Below are 19492 nucleotides of genomic sequence, written 5' to 3' on the forward strand. Positions count from 1 at the left end.
GGGTCACACGGGACTGCTACCGGGTCACAGGCCGCAGCACATCACAATGGGTCACCGGGTCACACGGGTCACACAGGATCACACGGGGTCACACACAGGATCACATCGGATCACACGGGTCACACAGGGTCACACGACTGCCACGGGTCACACGGACACGGGGTCACACGGGTCACATGGGGTCACATCGGGCATCACACGGGATCACACACACGTCACACGGGATCACACAGATCACACAGGGTCGCTACCGATCGCACGGGTCATACGGGATCACACGGGTCAAGCACGGGTCACACGGGTCACACAGGGTCACACGGGATCACACGGGATCACACGGGAACGCCATCGGGTCGCGCGAGGGGCCAAGCAGATCAAGCACGGGCCGCACGGGTCATATCGGGCCGCCACAGGATCACACGGGTCACACAGGACGCTACCGGGATCACACGGGTCACACGTGGGTCACACGGGTCTGCCATCACCGCTAATACCGCTACCGGGTCACACGGGGCTCATGTGGTCTCAAGGGACTCATGTGACGCAAACAATGAGATGTGTGGCAGATCAACAGTAAGTATTCAGTTATTGTTGTAGCATGCACTCTGATCTGGCAAGAGGCGATCTGTTGTAGAGCCTCATAGCCGGCAGGAATGTTCTCCCACCTGTCCTGTGGCAGCGGAGCGTGAGGAGACGCTCAAGGAAAGTCCTCCTCTGTCCCTGGAGGAGGCGGTGAGGGTGGTCTGGTGTCCGGGGTGGTCCAATACATGTTTCTTCAACGCCTCCTCCACCACCTGCCCAGGTGCTCCAGCTGCAGTCGATGATGGAGCCAGCCTTCCTGTAATCCGCTTGTTAAGACGGTTGGTGTCACTGCCCGATGCGTTGCTCCCCCAGCAGACAATGGCAAAGTGCAGCACACTGGCCACTTCTACTCGGGAGAACATTCCAGCATCTTGCTGTACACGTTGAAGGATCAAGCTTGTGAAAAAGACGCCGACTCATCCCCTTCTTGTACATAAAGATGTTGGCCTTCCAGTTCAGTCGGCTGGGTCATGGAGACGCCTTGCAGCCTGTCCCTTCCCCTCCACCATGTCCACGCCCACTCCTAGGACACTCAGAGGGGAGGAGCCACGCTCTCTCCTGAAGTCCACTACCATCTCTGTCTTGGCCACGCTCAGCCGCAGAGATTCTCATCGCCCACTTTACAAAGTCATCACCATCGTCTCTGTCCTCCTCCTCCTGGCCCATCCCTAATACACCCGACCACCGCAGGAGTCATCAGAGTACTTGCAGATGGCATGACTCGCGGTTGTATTGGGAAGTCACTGTGTACAGGGTGAAGATGAAGGGAGACAGAAATAGTTCCCTGGGTTTCAACATCACTGACCACTGCTCCAGACAGCATTTCCATTCTGACACAAAACTGTGGTCTGCCCGAGGTGTCAGTGATCCAGGAGATGGTGGACGCGCCCATCGCCACTCCGCAGCTTCTCACCAGCAGCAGTGGCTGGATGGTGTTAAATGCACTGAGAAGTCAAAGAAAGTGACTCAGCAGAGACACCGGTTCCATCCAGGTGCGCGACTGAGCTCACAGGCAGGTAGATGATGGCGCTGGCCCACCCTACATGAGGCTGGTAAGCAGATTGCAGAGGGTCCAACGACGATTTCACCTGCGTGTGCCGGAGGTGGGCCAAGACCAGCCTCCTCCAGCACCTTCTTATCACAGCGTGGGAGGTGAGGCACCGGGTCGGTAGTCGCTGAGGTGTCAGATGGTGCTGACTTTGGGACAGGGGGATCAGGCACGACGCCTTCCACAGCACCGACTTCCCCCAGCCTCAGGCTGAGGCTGAAGAGGCTGCAGGACACCAGACAGCTGGGTGGCGAGGTCTTTAGGACCCCGCTGATGCCATCAGGACCTTTCAGCCTGGCGCTGAGTAGTTTCTCCAGCTGATGCATAACTATCAGTGTGTGTGTGTGTGTGGGGGGGGGGGGGGTGACGCTGCCACCGATCACGCTGTGGAGAAGTGGGATCTGATGGAGTCCTCTCGGAGATGACGGTGCTTCCCGGTGTCGTCCTCCTCGCTGTGCGCGCGGCGCGCGATGGTGACCCGGAAGTTTTTTCTGCAGAGAAAAAAATATATATTTATTTTTTTACTTTCTGGAGGTTTCACCGCTATTATCATAAAATCATACTCACCCAAATAAATGAGAGGCTTACTAATGTGGTGGTAGAAACATTAGTGAACTCATGTACTGGACCTCATGTACTGGACCTCATGTACCTCATGTCCTATCTGCTCTCCCCTCAACTGACTGCTTCTCACTCATGCATCCTAACTCTGCCGCAGACACTCTCCTCTCTTCCCTGTCTTCATCTCTTGATTCTCTTTGTCCTTTTAAGACACGACCGGTTCGGAAATCCTCTCCGCCTGCGTGGTTGTCGGACTCGTGTGCCGAGAGCCACCTCCATGAATGAAAGCGGAAAGAAATGGCGAATCGAATCAAGCGGAAGACTTGCTCTTCTATCAATCTCTCCTCCTCCTTCTCTTCCTCTATCTCTGCAGCCAAAGCTCGCTCTACCTGGACCAAAATTCAGTCTTCCCTTCTCTAACCCCAAAAACTCTTCATCTTTTCCAACCTCCTTGATCCCCTGTCCCCTCCTCCTTCCACCTTTGTCGAGCCACATCTTTGTCGACTACTTTACAAACAAGATAGACGACATACGCCCTCCTTTACAAATCCATCTTCTATCACCTCACCAACACTAACTTCTTCATCCCCTCCTTTCCTCTTTTCACCCCTTGTCTCCCAATCAAGTTCTTAGCTTGGTGACCTCCGCCCGACCGACCACCTGCGCCCCTTGACCCCGTCCCGCCTCCCATTCTCCAGGCTATTGCTCCTGACCTTCTGACCTTCCTCACCCATCTTATTAACAGCTCCTCTCAACTGGCTGTTTCCCTAACTCTGAAGGAGGCGAGAGTCAACCCTCTCCTGAAGAAACCCACGCCGACCTGCCTGAAGTCAGCAACTACAGACCGGTCTCTCTTCTTCCTTTCTCTCCAAAACTCTGAGCGAGCTATCTTGAGCCAAGTGTCCTCCTATCTCCACAGTAACAACCTTCTTGACCTCACCAGTCTGGATTCAAGGCCACCACCGACAGAGACGGCCTCCTTGCTGTCTCTGAGCAGCTTCACACTGCTAGAGCAGCCTCTCTCCTCTGTCGTTATCCTTCTCGAGCTTTCTGCAGCATTTGACACGGTGAACCACCAGATCCTGATCTCGTCTCTTCAGGACCTCGGGATCTCAGGCACTGGACTCGCTCTTTTCTCTTCCTACCTTAAAGACCGCACCTACTGGTAACTTGGAGAGGATCTGTGTCTGATCCTTGTCCTCTCACTACTGGGGTTCCTCAAGGCTCTGTCCTGGGTCCCTCCTCTTCTCTCTGTATACAAATTCTCTCGCTCTGTCATTCGCTCGCATGGCTTCTCCTACCATAGCTATGCTGATGACACCCAACTGATCTTCTCGTTTCCACCGTCCAAACACAGGTGGCGTGCACGAATCTCTGCCTGTCTGACTGACATCTCTCAGTGGATGTCTGCTCACCACCTGAAGATCAACCCTGACAAGACTGAGCTACTATTCCTTCCAGGGAAAGGCTCCCCACCCACGACCTGACTATCACCTTCAACAGCTCTGTGTTGGCCCTCACCCGACTGCCAGGAACCCCGGGTGACACTGACGTCAACTCTCCCTGACGGCCAACATCGCTGCGACGACGCTGCCTGTAGGTACATGCTGCACAACATCAGGAGAATACGGCCTCTTACTCAGAAGGCGGCGAGGTTCTGATCCAGGCTCTGGTCATTTCCCACGCCCGACTACTGCAACTCTCTCCTGGCTGGTCTACCTGCTAAGGCCATCCGACCTCTGCAGCTCATCCAGAATGCAGCAGCTCGACTGGTCTTCAGCCTCCCGAAATTCACCCCACACCACTCCGCCTCCGCCTTCTCCACTGGTTACCGTGGCTGCTCGCATCCGCCTCAAAACACTGGTCCTGGCGCATCGTGCTCTAGATGGATCGGGCCCTGTCTACATCCGGGATATGGTCACACCGCATACCCCGCACGTCGCTCCGCCTGCAACAGCCAATCGCCTTGTGCCTCCTGCACCTCGAGCTAATCATCAACCAGACTGTTTGCTGTCCTGGCTCCTCAGTGGTGGAACGAGCTCCCCACTGACATCAGGACAGCAGAAAGTCTCTACATCTTCCGTCGGAGACTGAAAACACACCTTTTCCGACTATATCTGGATTAAAACACAGATTAGCACTTCAGTGGCACTTAGATAGCACTTACTTATGGTACTTTTGTAGTTCGACTATGTTGAGGAAATGTTACTTCCTGTATTCTTGTTGTTCTTAGTTTGTACTCTAGGTTGAAATGCACTTATTGTAAGTCGCTTTGGATAAAAGCGTCTGCTAAATGACATGTAATGTAATGTAATGTAATGTACTGTCCTTGTTCTAAGCTATACGTATATTTAAGATTGTTCATGCCAATTCCCGTCCAGGTCACTGTGCCCCTGAGCTTCCAGCCTGTGTGAGGGTCTGACTTGTGTTGGTTGAGGGTTGGTGATTAAATGACAAGAAGCCAAACTTTTTTATTTAATAAAGAAAAAAAGTACGGTGGCCCTAAAGGGCATAAAACAGCAAGACAGAAAAAAACAACGGTAATTGAAAATGCAGAACAGCAAAGCCGAAAACTGCAATAAAAAGACCGGCCTGAGGGGGGCAGCAAAGTGCCGCAAGATGGTGCAGATGGTGGTACCTAGCACTCAAACGCAACACTATGAGCACACATAGACATGAGCTACTGTTACCTGAAGAAGTAGAAGGCTATGAGCAAGGCTATGAGCAGGGCCGTTCCCAGGACAGCTCCCACTATGACGCCCGTCAAAGCCGATACTCCCAGTCCACCTGTGAGGGAGAGTCACAGGTGAGAAGGTGTGTCCGTGGTAAACAGACCGAGGCACGTGAACCGCGGTGGTCGTTTACATGGAGTGTCTGCGATCTCTTTCTGGGCTACGTGTCTCCTCTTCAGGGCGAAGTGGTCCGAGTTGAAGGCCGGCAGCAGCTCAAACGTTCTGTTTTCACCAAAGTAGTTGGCCACCACCTGTGAGTGAGGACAGGTATTATCATGCGGTTGAATTCCCACCAGCACATCTTCTCCTTGTGGTCGGGGAAGGTGTCACCATGTTGTAGTTTCTTCTCACCTCGTAGGTTCCTGCCTCAACGTTCGTCATCGCCATCAAAGAGAAATCTCCATTCCTGTCCCCGTTGACGTCCATCGACACCTGGCCAGCGATCCCTGCCGCCACGGAAACAACGACAACGTCACTTTAGTGGAACAAGCTTCTGCCAGTGTGGAAGAAGCTTTCATCTACATACCAGGTCACAGACTTATAATCTGACCATTCACAAACAAATGCTGTCCAGCCTGAGAGCCCTTTGTGGAGTGGGATCTGCTCATTGTTCAGAGTGTTCTGCCAGTGACGAGTTCCCTCGGTACCCTCCGTGATCGACCTCCCTGCTTTACCTTCGAAGGTTCGGTTCCACATGCGCGAGGTGATCTCCGTTCCGTTCTTCTGACTGTGTCCGTGCTTCATGGCTTCATGCAGGGCGATGGCGTACAGAAACATGGCGTCATGGAAGCCCTCCACGAACATGTTGACCTGCAGCGGAGCACACGGCCAGGTGGTGACGCTCTGGAGACACATCTCCCACCGGAGCTCTGGAGACACCGACATACGTACGCTCCCGCAGTCGTTGCAGTCGCGGCCGCCCTCTTGTTCTGTGGACTTCTTCATTTCAATGGAGAAGTTCTCAAACTCGGGCTTGACCGTCCTGAGCAGCGTCAGCGTGTTCAGAGAAGCGTAGGCGAGCCTCGCCTCGCCGTCAAACTGATCTCCTCTCTTCCACGAGCCATTGCCTGGAGTTTAACGACAAGAGACGCAACAAGGAACACAGACACATTATTGTTCAACATATATGTTTACATTTAGTAATACTGAACGTTAAACTGAATATATACAACAAGGCATTGCTACCGAGCTAAGTAGCTAGCTACAGCCGAGTGAAAGAATCCGATGACGAAACACATTTCACACCAGAGGCATCGGTTTGGGATTTAGGGAATAGGGCAGTGGTCTTTAAAGGGTGGATCCACTATTGGTCTGAGCCCACGAACCATTCCACCAACGACCGGCTGGGGGAGGGGCCGACACGCCGGAAGACAATTAAGAAGAATAATAATAATAATTTAGACTTGTATAGCGCTAAGCCGATGATGAGCCTTTCAGATTTGTTGCAGTTTGAGAAAGCTGCCTTGTCGCTCCTCTCGTTCTCACACCCTGAAATCACTCCTCTTTCCCACCCGTTGCACACCCAGCACCTCCTCACAGGGGGCGGGGCCTCTGGAGCTGTCAGTCAACCCCAAGGCTGGCTTCCCCTCTGATTTACATCATGACCTCAGTCTGTGAATGACGTCAACGTGATTTGCCGTTAGCGTTACCGTAAGAAGAGGCGTTGAAGAGGTCCACGTTGAAGAACACGTAGTTGCCGTTGGTCAGCCGCCGTCTGTGAGCGGCCAGCATGATCTCTCGTATGTGATCGGCTTCCATGCACATGATGACCACTGCAGGACGAAGACACAGGCAGGTCAGTCTGATGAACTCCAGAACTACAGATTATTGGGTTAGCTCAATTAGCTCAATGAGCTCAATGAGCATCTTTGGTCTTGCGATGTAAAGTAGGGGGTCCAATGGCCCCGCCCCCCACATCCTACCACCCCAACTTCCGCCGCTCTTGATTGGACCACATCCATCTTGATCTGAAAGCCTTCGCCAAGATGACGACACTACCCAGACGATGGCAGTACACCCACCCACCACACGGGGCACCGCTCTGGATCCAACCAAACAACGTTTACAAGAGAACAATACAAATAAAACAAAACAAGTTTAACTCGTTTAAAGACGATGACCACATGATCTCATAAAGATACGGCTGGTTAGGTATTGAACTACACACCCTGCCCTTCATCAGCACCTCGATGAAACACAATAACCGTGTCCTCTGAAAGGTCCCTGAACGCAGCACCGGCAGAGCGTTGGTGAAGTCTCCGTGACGGGCGCCATGTGTTCTGGGCCTAAGAATGTGCGATGTTTATTCTTTAACCCAATGATTAAAACAAAAAGCATCCCGCTGACAACAAGTTAGAAAGGAAGTTTACTTGGTTTCACGCTTTAATTCCTGATCTCCTACATCCCGTCGGTCAATACCCAAATACAGAATTTCAACATGTACCCGACGTGTAAATGAAAAGTCATGTGTTCACTTTTCAAAGTGATCTATTGTAAGCGCACAGCACACGCCAGGGGTCACCAGGAGTCACCAGGGGTCACCAGGGGTCACCAGGAAGGCGGGCTCAGAAAGATGAGTGGTGGGGATGAATATTCATTTGGGTGGACTCATTTAAGGTGGACTGATCCTTAAGGTGGACTGCTCCTCCTCAGACGTTGTAGTTGGATCATGTGACCACGCCTCCCTCAGCCAGAGGGGGGCGCTGCAGCTTCATCACTCGGAGCTCCATTTCTTTTAAAGCTCCACTTTTAAAATCGCAGAACGTGCAAATAAACCTGAGAACCCCGTCGTGCCGTGAAGAAAGACCGCTCCACCCGGAGGTGAATCCTCCTCTGGGGGCCGTCCTCAGAGAGCGGCAGCGGGACGGAAAGAGGCCGGCAGCGAGTTCCTGAGGAAGATTCAGAGTCCGGCTGGAACATTCCTCACAGCGCTGTCACTTAAACACACCTCCTGAAATACCCCTGGAGTCCGTGGGACAGCTTCACCTCAGTGCTGCAGCACTGTGGCCCCTTTAATGACCCGGCGGCGCACACTAGGGGCCCTGTGTGCGCCGGCAGCCCGTCAGAGGGGCCGCGCTCGCAGCCAGCAACTTACCAAACCTCTGAGCTCTGCTTCTCTGCTCTGATGCTCGTCACGAATGAAGTCAGGAAGGAGAAGCACTCCCTCACTGAGGGCCACAGGACTCCCTCACTGAGGGCCACAGGACTCCCTCACTGCGGGGCCACAGGACTCCCTCGCTGAGGGCCACAGGACTCCCTCACTGAGGGCCACAGGACTCCCTCACTGCGGGGCCACAGGACTCCCTCACTGAGGGCCACAGGACTCCCTCGCTGAGGGCCACAGGACTCCCTCGCTGAGGGCCACAGGACTCCCTCACTGCGGGCCACAGGACCCCTCACTGAGGCCACAGGACTCCTCACTGAGGGCCACAGGACATCCTCGCTGAGGGACCGCAGGACTCCCTCACTGAGGGCCACAGGACTCCCTCACTGAGGGCCACAGGACTCCCTCACTGCGGGGCCACAGGACTCCCTCACTGAGGGCCACAGGACTCCCTCGCTGAGGGGCCACAGGACTCCCTCGCTGAGGGGCCACAGGACTCCCTCACGGAGGGGCCACAGCACTCCCTCACTGCGGGGCCACAGCACTCCCTCACGGAGGGCCACACTGTCTTCTTGAGGGGCCCCCGTTTGGCTGCGTTGTCCTTTAGTCCAGCATAGAGGACCCATGTTGGAGGTGGAGCGTCAGGTGATGCTGTTGTTGTTTACAGTATTGTCCTTTCAGAGCCGCGGGGCGTTTGAGGTCGCTCTGTAAAAGCCAGCTCTGGAGCCCAGAGGAGGCCCCTCCCGACACCATGGCTTCACACAGACTCAGCGTGTGTCGGGAGGATTAGCATCAGGAGAAACGGACCAATCAGGAGAGAGGTCCGTTTTTTGCACCGCGTTGTGTGTGTGTGTATGTGTGCGTGTGTGTGTGCGTGTGTGTGTGTGTGTTGGTTGTTTTTTAGTTCAAATATCTCATGTCAGTCATACATCCCTGTGCATTGTTATATAACATCATAATCAGGAAGTTTGTTAATATCAGTAATGATGAAGAAAAAAAATCCCTCCAAATCTTTAAATAATCATTATTATTATAATTGTTATGGAGCTTTGTCCAGAAGCAGAGACATCGGGTCTGAATGACGATCAATACTGTCGTCAATACAGCTGATCACTAATCATCCCCCTGATATCCATAAAGGGCGTAACCACCGTAACCACCGTAACCACCATAACCACGTGAACCAATCAGATCCACCGTGTATCCACAATTTCCGTGAACTATCCCGTAACACGTAACCACCGTATCCACAGTAACCACCGTATCCACAGTAACCACCGTATCCACCTGCTAGAATCATCAGTGAAACCACCGTAACCATCGTAACGTCGTATTACATGCTGTATTGCACATGTATGACACATGTATGACACATGTATTACACATGTATTACACATGTATGGCACATGTATGACACATGTATGACATATTACCGTGTATTACACATTACACATGTATGACACATGTACATACATGTATGACACATGTATGACACGTGTATGACATGTATGACACATGTATGACACGTGTACATGTACATGTATTGCACATGTATTGCACATGTATTACACATGTATGACACATGTATTACACATGTATTACACACATGTATTACACATGTATGACACGTGACACATATTACACATGTATTACATATGACATGTATTACACATGTATGACACATGTATTACACATGTATGACACATGTATGACATATGTATGACACATGTATTACACATGTATTACACATGTATGACACATGTATTACACATGTATGACACGTGTATGACACATGTATGACACATGTATTACACGTGTATTACACATGTATTACACATGTATGACACATGTATTACACATGTATGACACATGTATGACATATGTATGACACATGTATTACACATGTATGACACATGTATTACACATGTATTACACATGTATGACACATGTATGACACATGTATTACACATGTATTACACATGTATGACACATGTATTACACATGTATGACACATGTATGACACATGTATTACACATGTATGACACATGTATGACATATGTATGACACATGTATTACACATGTATTACACATGTATGACATGTATTACACGTGTATTACACATGTATTACACATGTATGACACATGTATGACACATGTATTACACATGTATTACACATGTATGACATGTATTACACATGTATGACACGTGTATGACACATGTATGACACGTGTATGACACATGTATTACACATGTATTACACATGTATGACACATGTATGACACATGTATTACAGATGTATGACACATGTATGACACATGTATGACACATGTATTATACATGTATGACACATGTATGACACATGTATGACACATGTATTACACATGTATGACACATGTATGACACATGTATGACACATGTATTACACATGTATGACACATGTATTACACATGTATGACACATGTATTACACATGTATGACACATGTATGACACATGTATTACACATGTATGACACATGTATTACACATGTATGACACATGTATTACACATGTATTACACATGTATGACACAGTTGGATCTGTGTGTAGTTATCACACAGATCTCATGTAATACGTGTTAAACGTGTTAAACGTGTTTCCTGTGTTTCCCTTTGAAGTCGACAGACTCTCACGCTGCGTTGCTGTGATGAAGCTTCAGGACTTCAGCTCTACTTTGTAAACACGGTTTATAAAGTGTCAGATACATAAAGTTATTACTACGACAATAAAGAAGTTCTTTGGTTATTTTGTCTGACGGATGAAACGATTGGCCGATCGATGATTTGGTGACAAATCAGAATCTTGAGAGCCAATAGTTGAGCTCTCCTGAGGACCAGTAGACATGTTGTATGACACGGTGTGGCATGTAAACATGATGTCATGGTCAATACTTCAAGATGTTACATGTAACAGGTCATGAATATGAGCCTCAGCGCTGGAGAGGACTGGATACCCCCCCTCCCCCCGTACCTTCGGAGTCCTGCATGTTGTGCAGCACGTCGTCGGGGTCCGCGCGCTCCTCGAAGGCGTAGGTCTGGAGCCGCAGGTCGGCCATCAGGTGGTAGACCCCCTCCAGCGTGAAGTAGCAGTTCCGCTCCGCCTTGTCGTCCTGGTACACCAGCAGCGCGCTCCGCCACGCGAAGTGCGCGAACATCGCGGCGAACGTCTCCGCCATCTTCACGTGCGGCGGCGCGATGCGCGTCAGGTGCGAGTACTCGCCGCGCTTGTCCCCGAAGCCCACGGCCAGCGCCCCGGCCGAGATCACCGGGACGTCCCAGCGGGACGCCAGCCTCACCACCGCCGCCGCCTCGTACTCGCACACCGGCCCCAGGATCAGGTCCGGCTTGCGCGCGCACGACCGCTCCACCAGCGCGAACATGGCACCGTTGACGCAGTCGGAGTCCTCGAACTGGACGTGGAAGCGGAAGCCGGCGAAGCGCGCCGCGTCCCGCAGCCGCCGCTGCGCGTACAGGATCGCGGGCGCGACGCGCGCGTGCGAGAACGGGTAGGAGTTGTTCCGCGGCAGGAACACCAGCACCTCCACGTCCTGCGCGAGCGTCGCCAGCGGCAGCAGGAGCGCGAACAGGTACACGCGCAGCGCGCTGGCGCGTGGCATGATGCGCCTTGCACCCGCCCCCCCACACGCTCACACACGCACACACGAACACACACTCACACGCACACACACGCGCGCACGCACACACAGATGCTTCCCGAGTCGCGTCCTCTGTGCGCATGCGGCAGACAGAGCCTCCTGATAGTGTGTTTGTCCTCTTTAGAGACGCGGATTGCCGAACTGTGTGTGTTATTATTTTGCATTTAGAGTTGTTGTTGTTGTTGCCCCGCCCCCTCCTCTACAGCTGGTCCCGTGGCTCGTGTCCGTCCAGCTCCGCCAGCAGCCGCCACTCACGCCGCTGCGCTCCGGCCGGGAGTATTTGAAGCGGCTTTTTTTTCAGGATCTACTCCTACGTCATTTACGTCATCACGACGCTCCTCCCTCTTAAAGGGACAGCGCGCCTCCGAGCCCACAGTGAGCCCCTTCAACGGCCCGGAGGGGGGGGGGGGCAACAAGCAGCACACAGAACTGTTCTTGTGCGTGTGTTTGTGTTTTTACAGCTATTATTGTGTTATTATGTTCAGGGGTCAAGAGATCACTCATAATAACAACATGTGGGTATGACAGACGAGTCCAGCTCGTTGAGGGTGGAGCTCTTTAGTGTCACAACGTGTGCGTTGTTGTCGTGTTGATGAACCAACAACAATCTGGAGGAACACAACATGTCAGACGTGGTTGTGTCGCTCACGTGAAACACACACTGTCCACAGTGTGATGGGAGGAGCTACAAGACACACTAACGCTGATGGGAGGAGCTACAGGACACACTAACACTGATGGGAGGAGCTACAGGACACACTAACGCTGATGGGAGGAGCTACAGGACACACTAACGCTGATGGGAGGAGCTACAGGACTGACCGTGGTTCCTGGGCCTCCCTCCCTTCTTAGGCTCATTCGCGCCCCGTGGCCCTCGTGACCTGCAGGAGGCCCTCTGGTTGTCTTGTTTCCACCGCTTCAATAAATCATTAGAATCATGATGGAAAAATAAACACGAGAATAAATGAAGAGGCCGAGTGTGCTGCTGCAGCGCGGAGATCATTACGCCGCCTTGTCACAGCATCCTCCAGCCGGGGTCACACGGGGTCACACGGGGGTCACACGGGGTCACACAGGGTCACACGGGGTTACACAGGGTCACACGGGGTCACACAGGATCACACAGGGTCACACAGGATCACACGGGGTCACACGGGATCACACGGGGTCACACGGGGTCACACGGGGTCACACAGGGTCACACGGGGTCACACGGGATCACACGGGGTCACACGGGATCACACAGGGTCACACAGGGTCACACGGGGTCACACGGGATCACACGGGGTCACACGGGATCACACGGGGTCACACGGGGTCACACAGGGTCACACAGGATCACACGGGGTCACACGGGGTCACACGGGGTCACACGGGGTCACACGGGATCACACGGGGTCACACGGGATCACACGGGGTCACACGGGGTCACACAGGATCACACGGGGTCACACGGGGTCACACGGGATCACACGGGGTCACACGGGGTCACACGGGGTCACACAGGGTCACACGGGGTCACACGGGGTCACACGGGGTCACACGGGATCACACAGGATCACACGGGATCACACGGGATCACACGGGATCACACAGGATCACACGGGATCACACGGGGTCACACGGGGTCACACGGGGTCACACGGGATCACACGGGGTCACACGGGATCACACGGGATCACACAGGGGTCACACAGGATCACACGGGGTCACACGGGGTCACACGGGGTCACACAGGATCACACGGGGTCACACAGGATCACACGGGATCACACGGGGTCACACGGGGTCACACGGGTCACACGGGATCACACGGGGTCACACGGGATCACACAGGGTCACACGGGGTCACACAGGGTCACAAGGGGTCACACAGGGTCACACAGGGTCACACGGGATCACACAGGGTCACACAGGGTCACACGGGATCACACGGGGTCACACAGGGTCACACAGGGTCACACGGGATCACACGGGGTCACACAGGGTCACACAGGGTCACACGGGGTCACAGGGGTCACACGGGGTCACACGGGGTCACACAGGGGTCACACAGGATCACACGGGGTCACACAGGGTCACACGGGGTCACACGGGATCACACGGGGTCACACGGGATCACACGGGGTCACACGGGGTCACACGGGGTCACACGGGATCACACGGGGTCACACAGGGGTCACACGGGGTCACACGGGGTCACACGGGGTCACACAGGGTCACACAGGGTCACACGGGATCACACGGGTCACACGGGGTCACACAGGGTCACACGGGTCGCTACAGGGTCACAGGGTCACACGGGGTCACACAGGGGTCACACAGGATCACACGGGGTCACACGGGGTCACACAGGGTCACACAGGGTCACACGGGATCACACGGGGTCACACGGGTCACACGGGGTCACACGGGGTCACACGGGTCACACGGGTCACAGGGTCACACGGGGTCACACGGGTCACACGGGTCTGCACAGGGTCACACAGGGTCACACGGGTCACACGGGTCACACGGGTCACACGGGGTCACACGGAGTCACACGGAGTCACACGGAGTCACACGGGGTCACACGGGGTCACACGGGGTCACACAGAGTCACACGGAGTCACAGGGGGTCACACGGAGTCACACGGGGTCACACGGAGTCACACGGAGTCACACGGGGTCACACGGGGTCACACGGAGTCACACGGGGTCACACGGAGTCACACGGGGTCACAGGGTCACGGGCCGGGATCACACGGGGTCACACGGGATCACACAGGATCACACGGGGTCACACGGGGTCACACAGGGTCACACGGGATCACACGGGATCACACAGGGTCACACAGGGTCACACGGGGTCACACAGGGGTCACACAGGATCACACGGGGTCACACGGGGTCACACAGGGTCACACAGGATCACACAGGGTCACACGGGATCACACGGGTCACACGGGATCACACGGGTCACACGGGGTCACACGGAGTCACACGGGGTCACACGGGGTCACACGGGGTCACACAGAGTCACACGGAGTCACACGGGGTCACACGGAGTCACACGGAGTCACACGGGGTCACACGGGGTCACACGGGGTCACACGGGGTCACACGGGGTCACACGGAGTCACACGGGGTCACACGGGTCACACGGGGTCACAGGATCACACGGGGTCACAGGGTCACAGGGTCACACAGGGGTCACACGATCACACGGGGTCACACGGGTCACACAGGTCTACCGGTCACGGGGTCACACGGAGTCACACGGGGTCACACGGAGTCACAGGGGGTCACGGAGTCACACGGGGTCACACAGGGTCACACGGGTCACAGGGTCACACACGGGTCACAGGGGTCACAGGATCACACGGGGTCACACGGGGTCACACGGGATCACACAGGACCACACGGGGTCACACGGAGTCACACGGGGTCACACGGGGTCACAGGATCACACGGGTCACACGGGTCACACAGGGTCACACGGGTCTACAGGATCGGGTCACACGGAGTCACACGGAGTCACACGGGGTCACACGGGGTCACACGGGTTCACACGGGGTCACACAGGATCACAGGGTCACACGGGTCACAGGGTCACACGGGATCACACGGTCACACGGGATCACAGGATCACGGGTCACACGGGTCACACCGGATCACACGGGGTCACACGGGATCACACGGGGTCACCGGGATCACACAGGGTCTGGGTCACACGGGGTCACACGGGTCACACAGGATCACGGGTCACACGGGACTGCCACAGGGTCACACAGGGTCACACGGGATCACAGGGTCACACGATCACACGGGGTCACACGGGGTCACACAGGGTCACACGGGATCACACGGGATCACACGGGATCACACGGGATCACACAGGGGTCACACAGGATCACACGGGGTCACACAGGATCACACGGGATCACACGGGGTCACACGGGGTCACACGGGTTCACACGGGGTCACACGGGATCACACGGGGTCACACGGGGTCACATGTGGTCTCATGTGGACTCATGTGGACGTGCAAACAAATGAGATGTGTGAAGTGCAGATCAACATAGTGTAAGTATTCAGTTATTGTTGTAGTTATTGCACTCTGATCTGGCAAGAGGTGATCTGTTGTAGAGCCTCATAGCCGTCGGCAGGAATGTTCTCCTGTATCTGTCCTTGTGGCAGCGGAGCGTGAGTAGACGTCTGGAGAAAGTCCTCCTCTGTCCCTGGAGGAGGTGGTGGAGAGGGTGGTCCGGGTGGTCCGGGTGGTCCAATATGGACACAAGTTTCTTCAACGTCCTCCTCTCCACCACCTGCTCCAGGTGCTCCAGCTGGCAGCCGATGATGGAGCCAGCCTTCCTAACCAGTTTGTTAAGACGGCTGGTGTCACCGGCTCCGATGCTGCTCCCCCAGCAGACAATGGCAAAGTGCAGCACACTGGCCACGCCCACTGGGAGAACATCTCCAGCATCTTGCTGCACACGTTGAAGGATCGAAGCTTTCTCAGGAAAAAGTCGACTCATCCCCTTCTTGTACACAGCGTTGATGTTGGCCTTCCAGTTCAGTCGGCTGTCGATGGAGACGCCCAGGTACTGGTCCTCCTCCACCATGTCCACGCACTCCCAGGACACTCAGAGGGGAGGAGCTGTCTTCCTCCTGAAGTCCACCACCATCTCTGGTCTTGGCCACGCTCAGCCGCAGGTGATTCTCATCGCCCACTTTACAAAGTCACTCACCACTGCCCTGTCCTCCTCCTCCGTCCATCCCTAATACACCCGACCACTGCAGAGTCATCAGAGTACTTCTGCAGATGGCATGACTCCGTGTTGTACTGGAAGTCACTGGTGTACAGGGTGAAGAGGAAGGAGACAGAACAGTTCCTGTGGGTTTGAACATCACTGACCACTGCTCCAGACAGCACACGCCCATTCTGACAAACTGTGGCCTGCTTGTGAGGTAGTCAGTGACCCAGGAGATGGTGGACGCGCCCACACTGCCACGCAGCTTCTCACTCAGCAGCAGTGGCTGGATGGTGTTAAATGCACTGGAGAAGTCAAAGAAAGTGACTCACAGAGACACCGGTTCCATCCAGGTGCGACTGAGCTCGTTGCAGCAGGTAGATGATGGCGTCGTCCACTCCCACATGAGGCTGGTAAGCAGATTGCAGAGGGTCCAACGACGATTTCACCTGCGGCCGGAGGTGGGCCAAGACCAGCCTCCAGCACCTTCATCACATGGGAGGTGAGGCGACGGTCGGTAGTCGTTGAGGCCAGATGGTGTTGACTTCTTTGGGACAGGGACCAGGCACGACGTCTTCCACAGGGACCTCCCCCAGCCTCAGGCTGAGGTTGAAGAGGCGCTGCAGGACACCAGACAGCTGGGTGGCGCAGGTCTTTAGGACCCTGGGGCTGATGCCATCAGGACCTTCAGCTCTGCGCTGGAGTAGTTTCTCCAGCTGTCTTCTCACCTGGTCAGTCGTCACAGAGAGGGGGGAGGAGGAGCCCATTGTTATTGAGGGCTCGTGGATGTGCAGCTCAGCAGGGGGACAGAGGGGAGGTGTTTGGGAGGTGTGATGTGTGGAGGAGACGGGAGGGCTGTGAACTGAACCTATTGAAAACAGTTCAGCTGGTTGGCCCTTCCAGGAGCCCCCTGGCTGTCTCCCTCCCACCTTGAAGCCAGTTATCTGCTTCATCCCAGACCACACCTCCCTTGTGTTGTTCAGCTGGAGTTTGGCCTCCAGCTTCCTCCTGTAGGAGTCCTTGCCCTCCCTGAGCTTCACCTTCAGGTTGCGCTGGACTCTCCTCAGCTCATCCCTGTCTCCAGACCTGAAAGCAGCTTTCTTCTTGTTAAGAAGCGCCTTCAGGTCCCTGGTGATCCAGGGCTTGTTGTTGGGGAAGCAGCGCACAGTCCGTGATGGGATGGTGGTGTGTTCACAGAACTTGATGTATTCCGTGATGCAGTCGGTCATCCTGTTGATGTCCTCCCCGTGCGGTCCACACAGCACATCCCAGTCCGTTGACTCGAAGCAGTCCTGCAGAGCGTCGTTAGCCTCCAGAGACCACCTCCTCACAGTCCTGGTGGTCACAGCCTCTTCACCAGAGGAACAGACCTGGTGTCAGCCGGACCAGGTCATGATCAGACCTGCCGAGGGGGGGAAGGGCAGTGGCGCTGTATGCGTCCTTAGTATTAGCATACAGCAAGTCCAGAGTTTTATTGTTCCTTGTTGGGCAGTCTATGTATTGATGGAAGGTTGGCAGAGCTTTTTCCAATGTGGTGTGGTTAAAGTCGCCAGTGATGGTCATGAATGCTCCAGGCTGATGATTCAGCAGAGCAGACAGTGGAGTGGATGGTGTCCACAGCTTCCTCAGCGTCAGCTGATGGCGGCACGTACACGACAACCACAATGGCGGACGTGAACTCTCTCGGCAAATAGTACGGGCGCATCCCCACGGCCAGCAGTTCAATGTTCGGGCTACAGAAGCGCTCCTTCACGGACACATGGTCCGGATGGCACCACCGTTCATTCACATAAACAGCGATCCCGCCCCCCCTCATCTTACCGCTCTGTGTAGCGTCTCTGTCAGCCCGAACAGTCCTGAAGCCGGGCAAAGACGCGCTGTGATCCGGATAGTCCGCGTGTAGCCACGTCTCAGTGAAGCACAAGAGGCTGCTCTCACGGAAGATCCTCTCAGACATTACCAGCGCGCCGAGCTCATCCGTCTTATTCGCCAAAGACCTCACGTTCCCCGTTATGATCGACGGTACCGAGGGTTTGTATCTCCTCGTTTTAGCCCTCCGCTTGACACCCGATCTGCAGCCGCGAGCCCTTGTAGCTCCAGCGGGATCACAGGTCTGTCTCCAGGCAGAAGCTTCGGCCTGCACAGCGATCAGCTGAGCGAGTAGACGACGGTCCCCGTCATTGTTTTGCTGTGGCTCTCCGATACTCACGACAAAGTGAACAAAAGCCACAGTAGAAGTATCGAAAAAAGTAGTTATGGTCCAGTGTCCGACCGTAACTAAGACAAACGTGAAAGAAAAGAAAAAGAAAAAGAGAGGAAAAGTGCAAAAAAAGACAATAAAATAAAAGCAAAACGCCACTACTGAAACAAGCAGCCGTTGGCACGGCGCCATTTTCACGACAAATTTCCCCTTGGGGATTAATAAAGTATATATCTATCTATATCTATGTGGACTCATGTGGTCTCATGTGGACTCATGTGGACTCATGTGGTCTCATGTGGACTCATGTGGTCTCATGTGGTCTCATGTGCTCTCATGTGGACTCATGTGGTCTCATGTGGACTCATGTGGTCTCAAGTGGACTCATGTGGTCTCATGTGGACTCATGTGGTCTCATGTGGACTCATGTGGTCTCATGTGGACTCATGTGGACTCATGTGGTCTCATGTGGACTCATGTGGTCTCATGTGCTCTCATGTGGACTCATGTGCTCTCATGTGGACTCATGTGGACTCATGTGGTCTCATGTGGACTCATGTGGACTCATGTGGTCTCATGTGGTCTCATGTGGACTCATGTGGACTCATGTGGTCTCATGTGGTCTCATGTGGACTCATGTGGTCTCATCTGGTCTCATGTGGTCTCATGTGGTCTCATGTGGTCTCATGTGGTCTCATGTGGTGTCATGTGGTCTCATGTGGTCTCATGTGGTCTCATGTGGTCTCATGTGGTGTCATGTGGTCTCATGTGGCATCATGTGGTCTCATGTGGTGTCATGTGGTCTCATGTGGTGTCATGTGGTCTCATGTGGTCTCATGTG

General features: G+C 54.2%; 2 protein-coding genes across 2 annotated transcripts in view; one reads left to right on the plus strand and one right to left on the minus strand.

Annotated features, from left to right (window-relative positions):
* The window catches only part of sub1b (SUB1 regulator of transcription b), a 275625-nt gene that overhangs the window by 27169 nt on the left and 228964 nt on the right, over positions 1 to 19492 (plus strand). The window lies entirely within an intron of this gene.
* Positions 1956 to 11949, minus strand: npr3 (natriuretic peptide receptor 3). Its single transcript, XM_056419277.1, has 8 exons — positions 11034 to 11949; positions 6573 to 6695; positions 5815 to 5990; positions 5598 to 5733; positions 5275 to 5369; positions 5057 to 5174; positions 4882 to 4978; positions 1956 to 2121 (listed from the first exon to the last, which is right to left on the minus strand). Exons 1-8 carry the CDS (start codon positions 11677 to 11679, stop codon positions 2010 to 2012), a joined length of 1503 nt encoding a protein of 500 aa, XP_056275252.1. The 5' UTR covers positions 11680 to 11949; the 3' UTR covers positions 1956 to 2009.

This window comes from Pseudoliparis swirei, chromosome 7, assembly GCF_029220125.1.
Source record: "Pseudoliparis swirei isolate HS2019 ecotype Mariana Trench chromosome 7, NWPU_hadal_v1, whole genome shotgun sequence".
NCBI classification, from domain to species: Eukaryota; Metazoa; Chordata; class Actinopteri; order Perciformes; family Liparidae; genus Pseudoliparis; species Pseudoliparis swirei.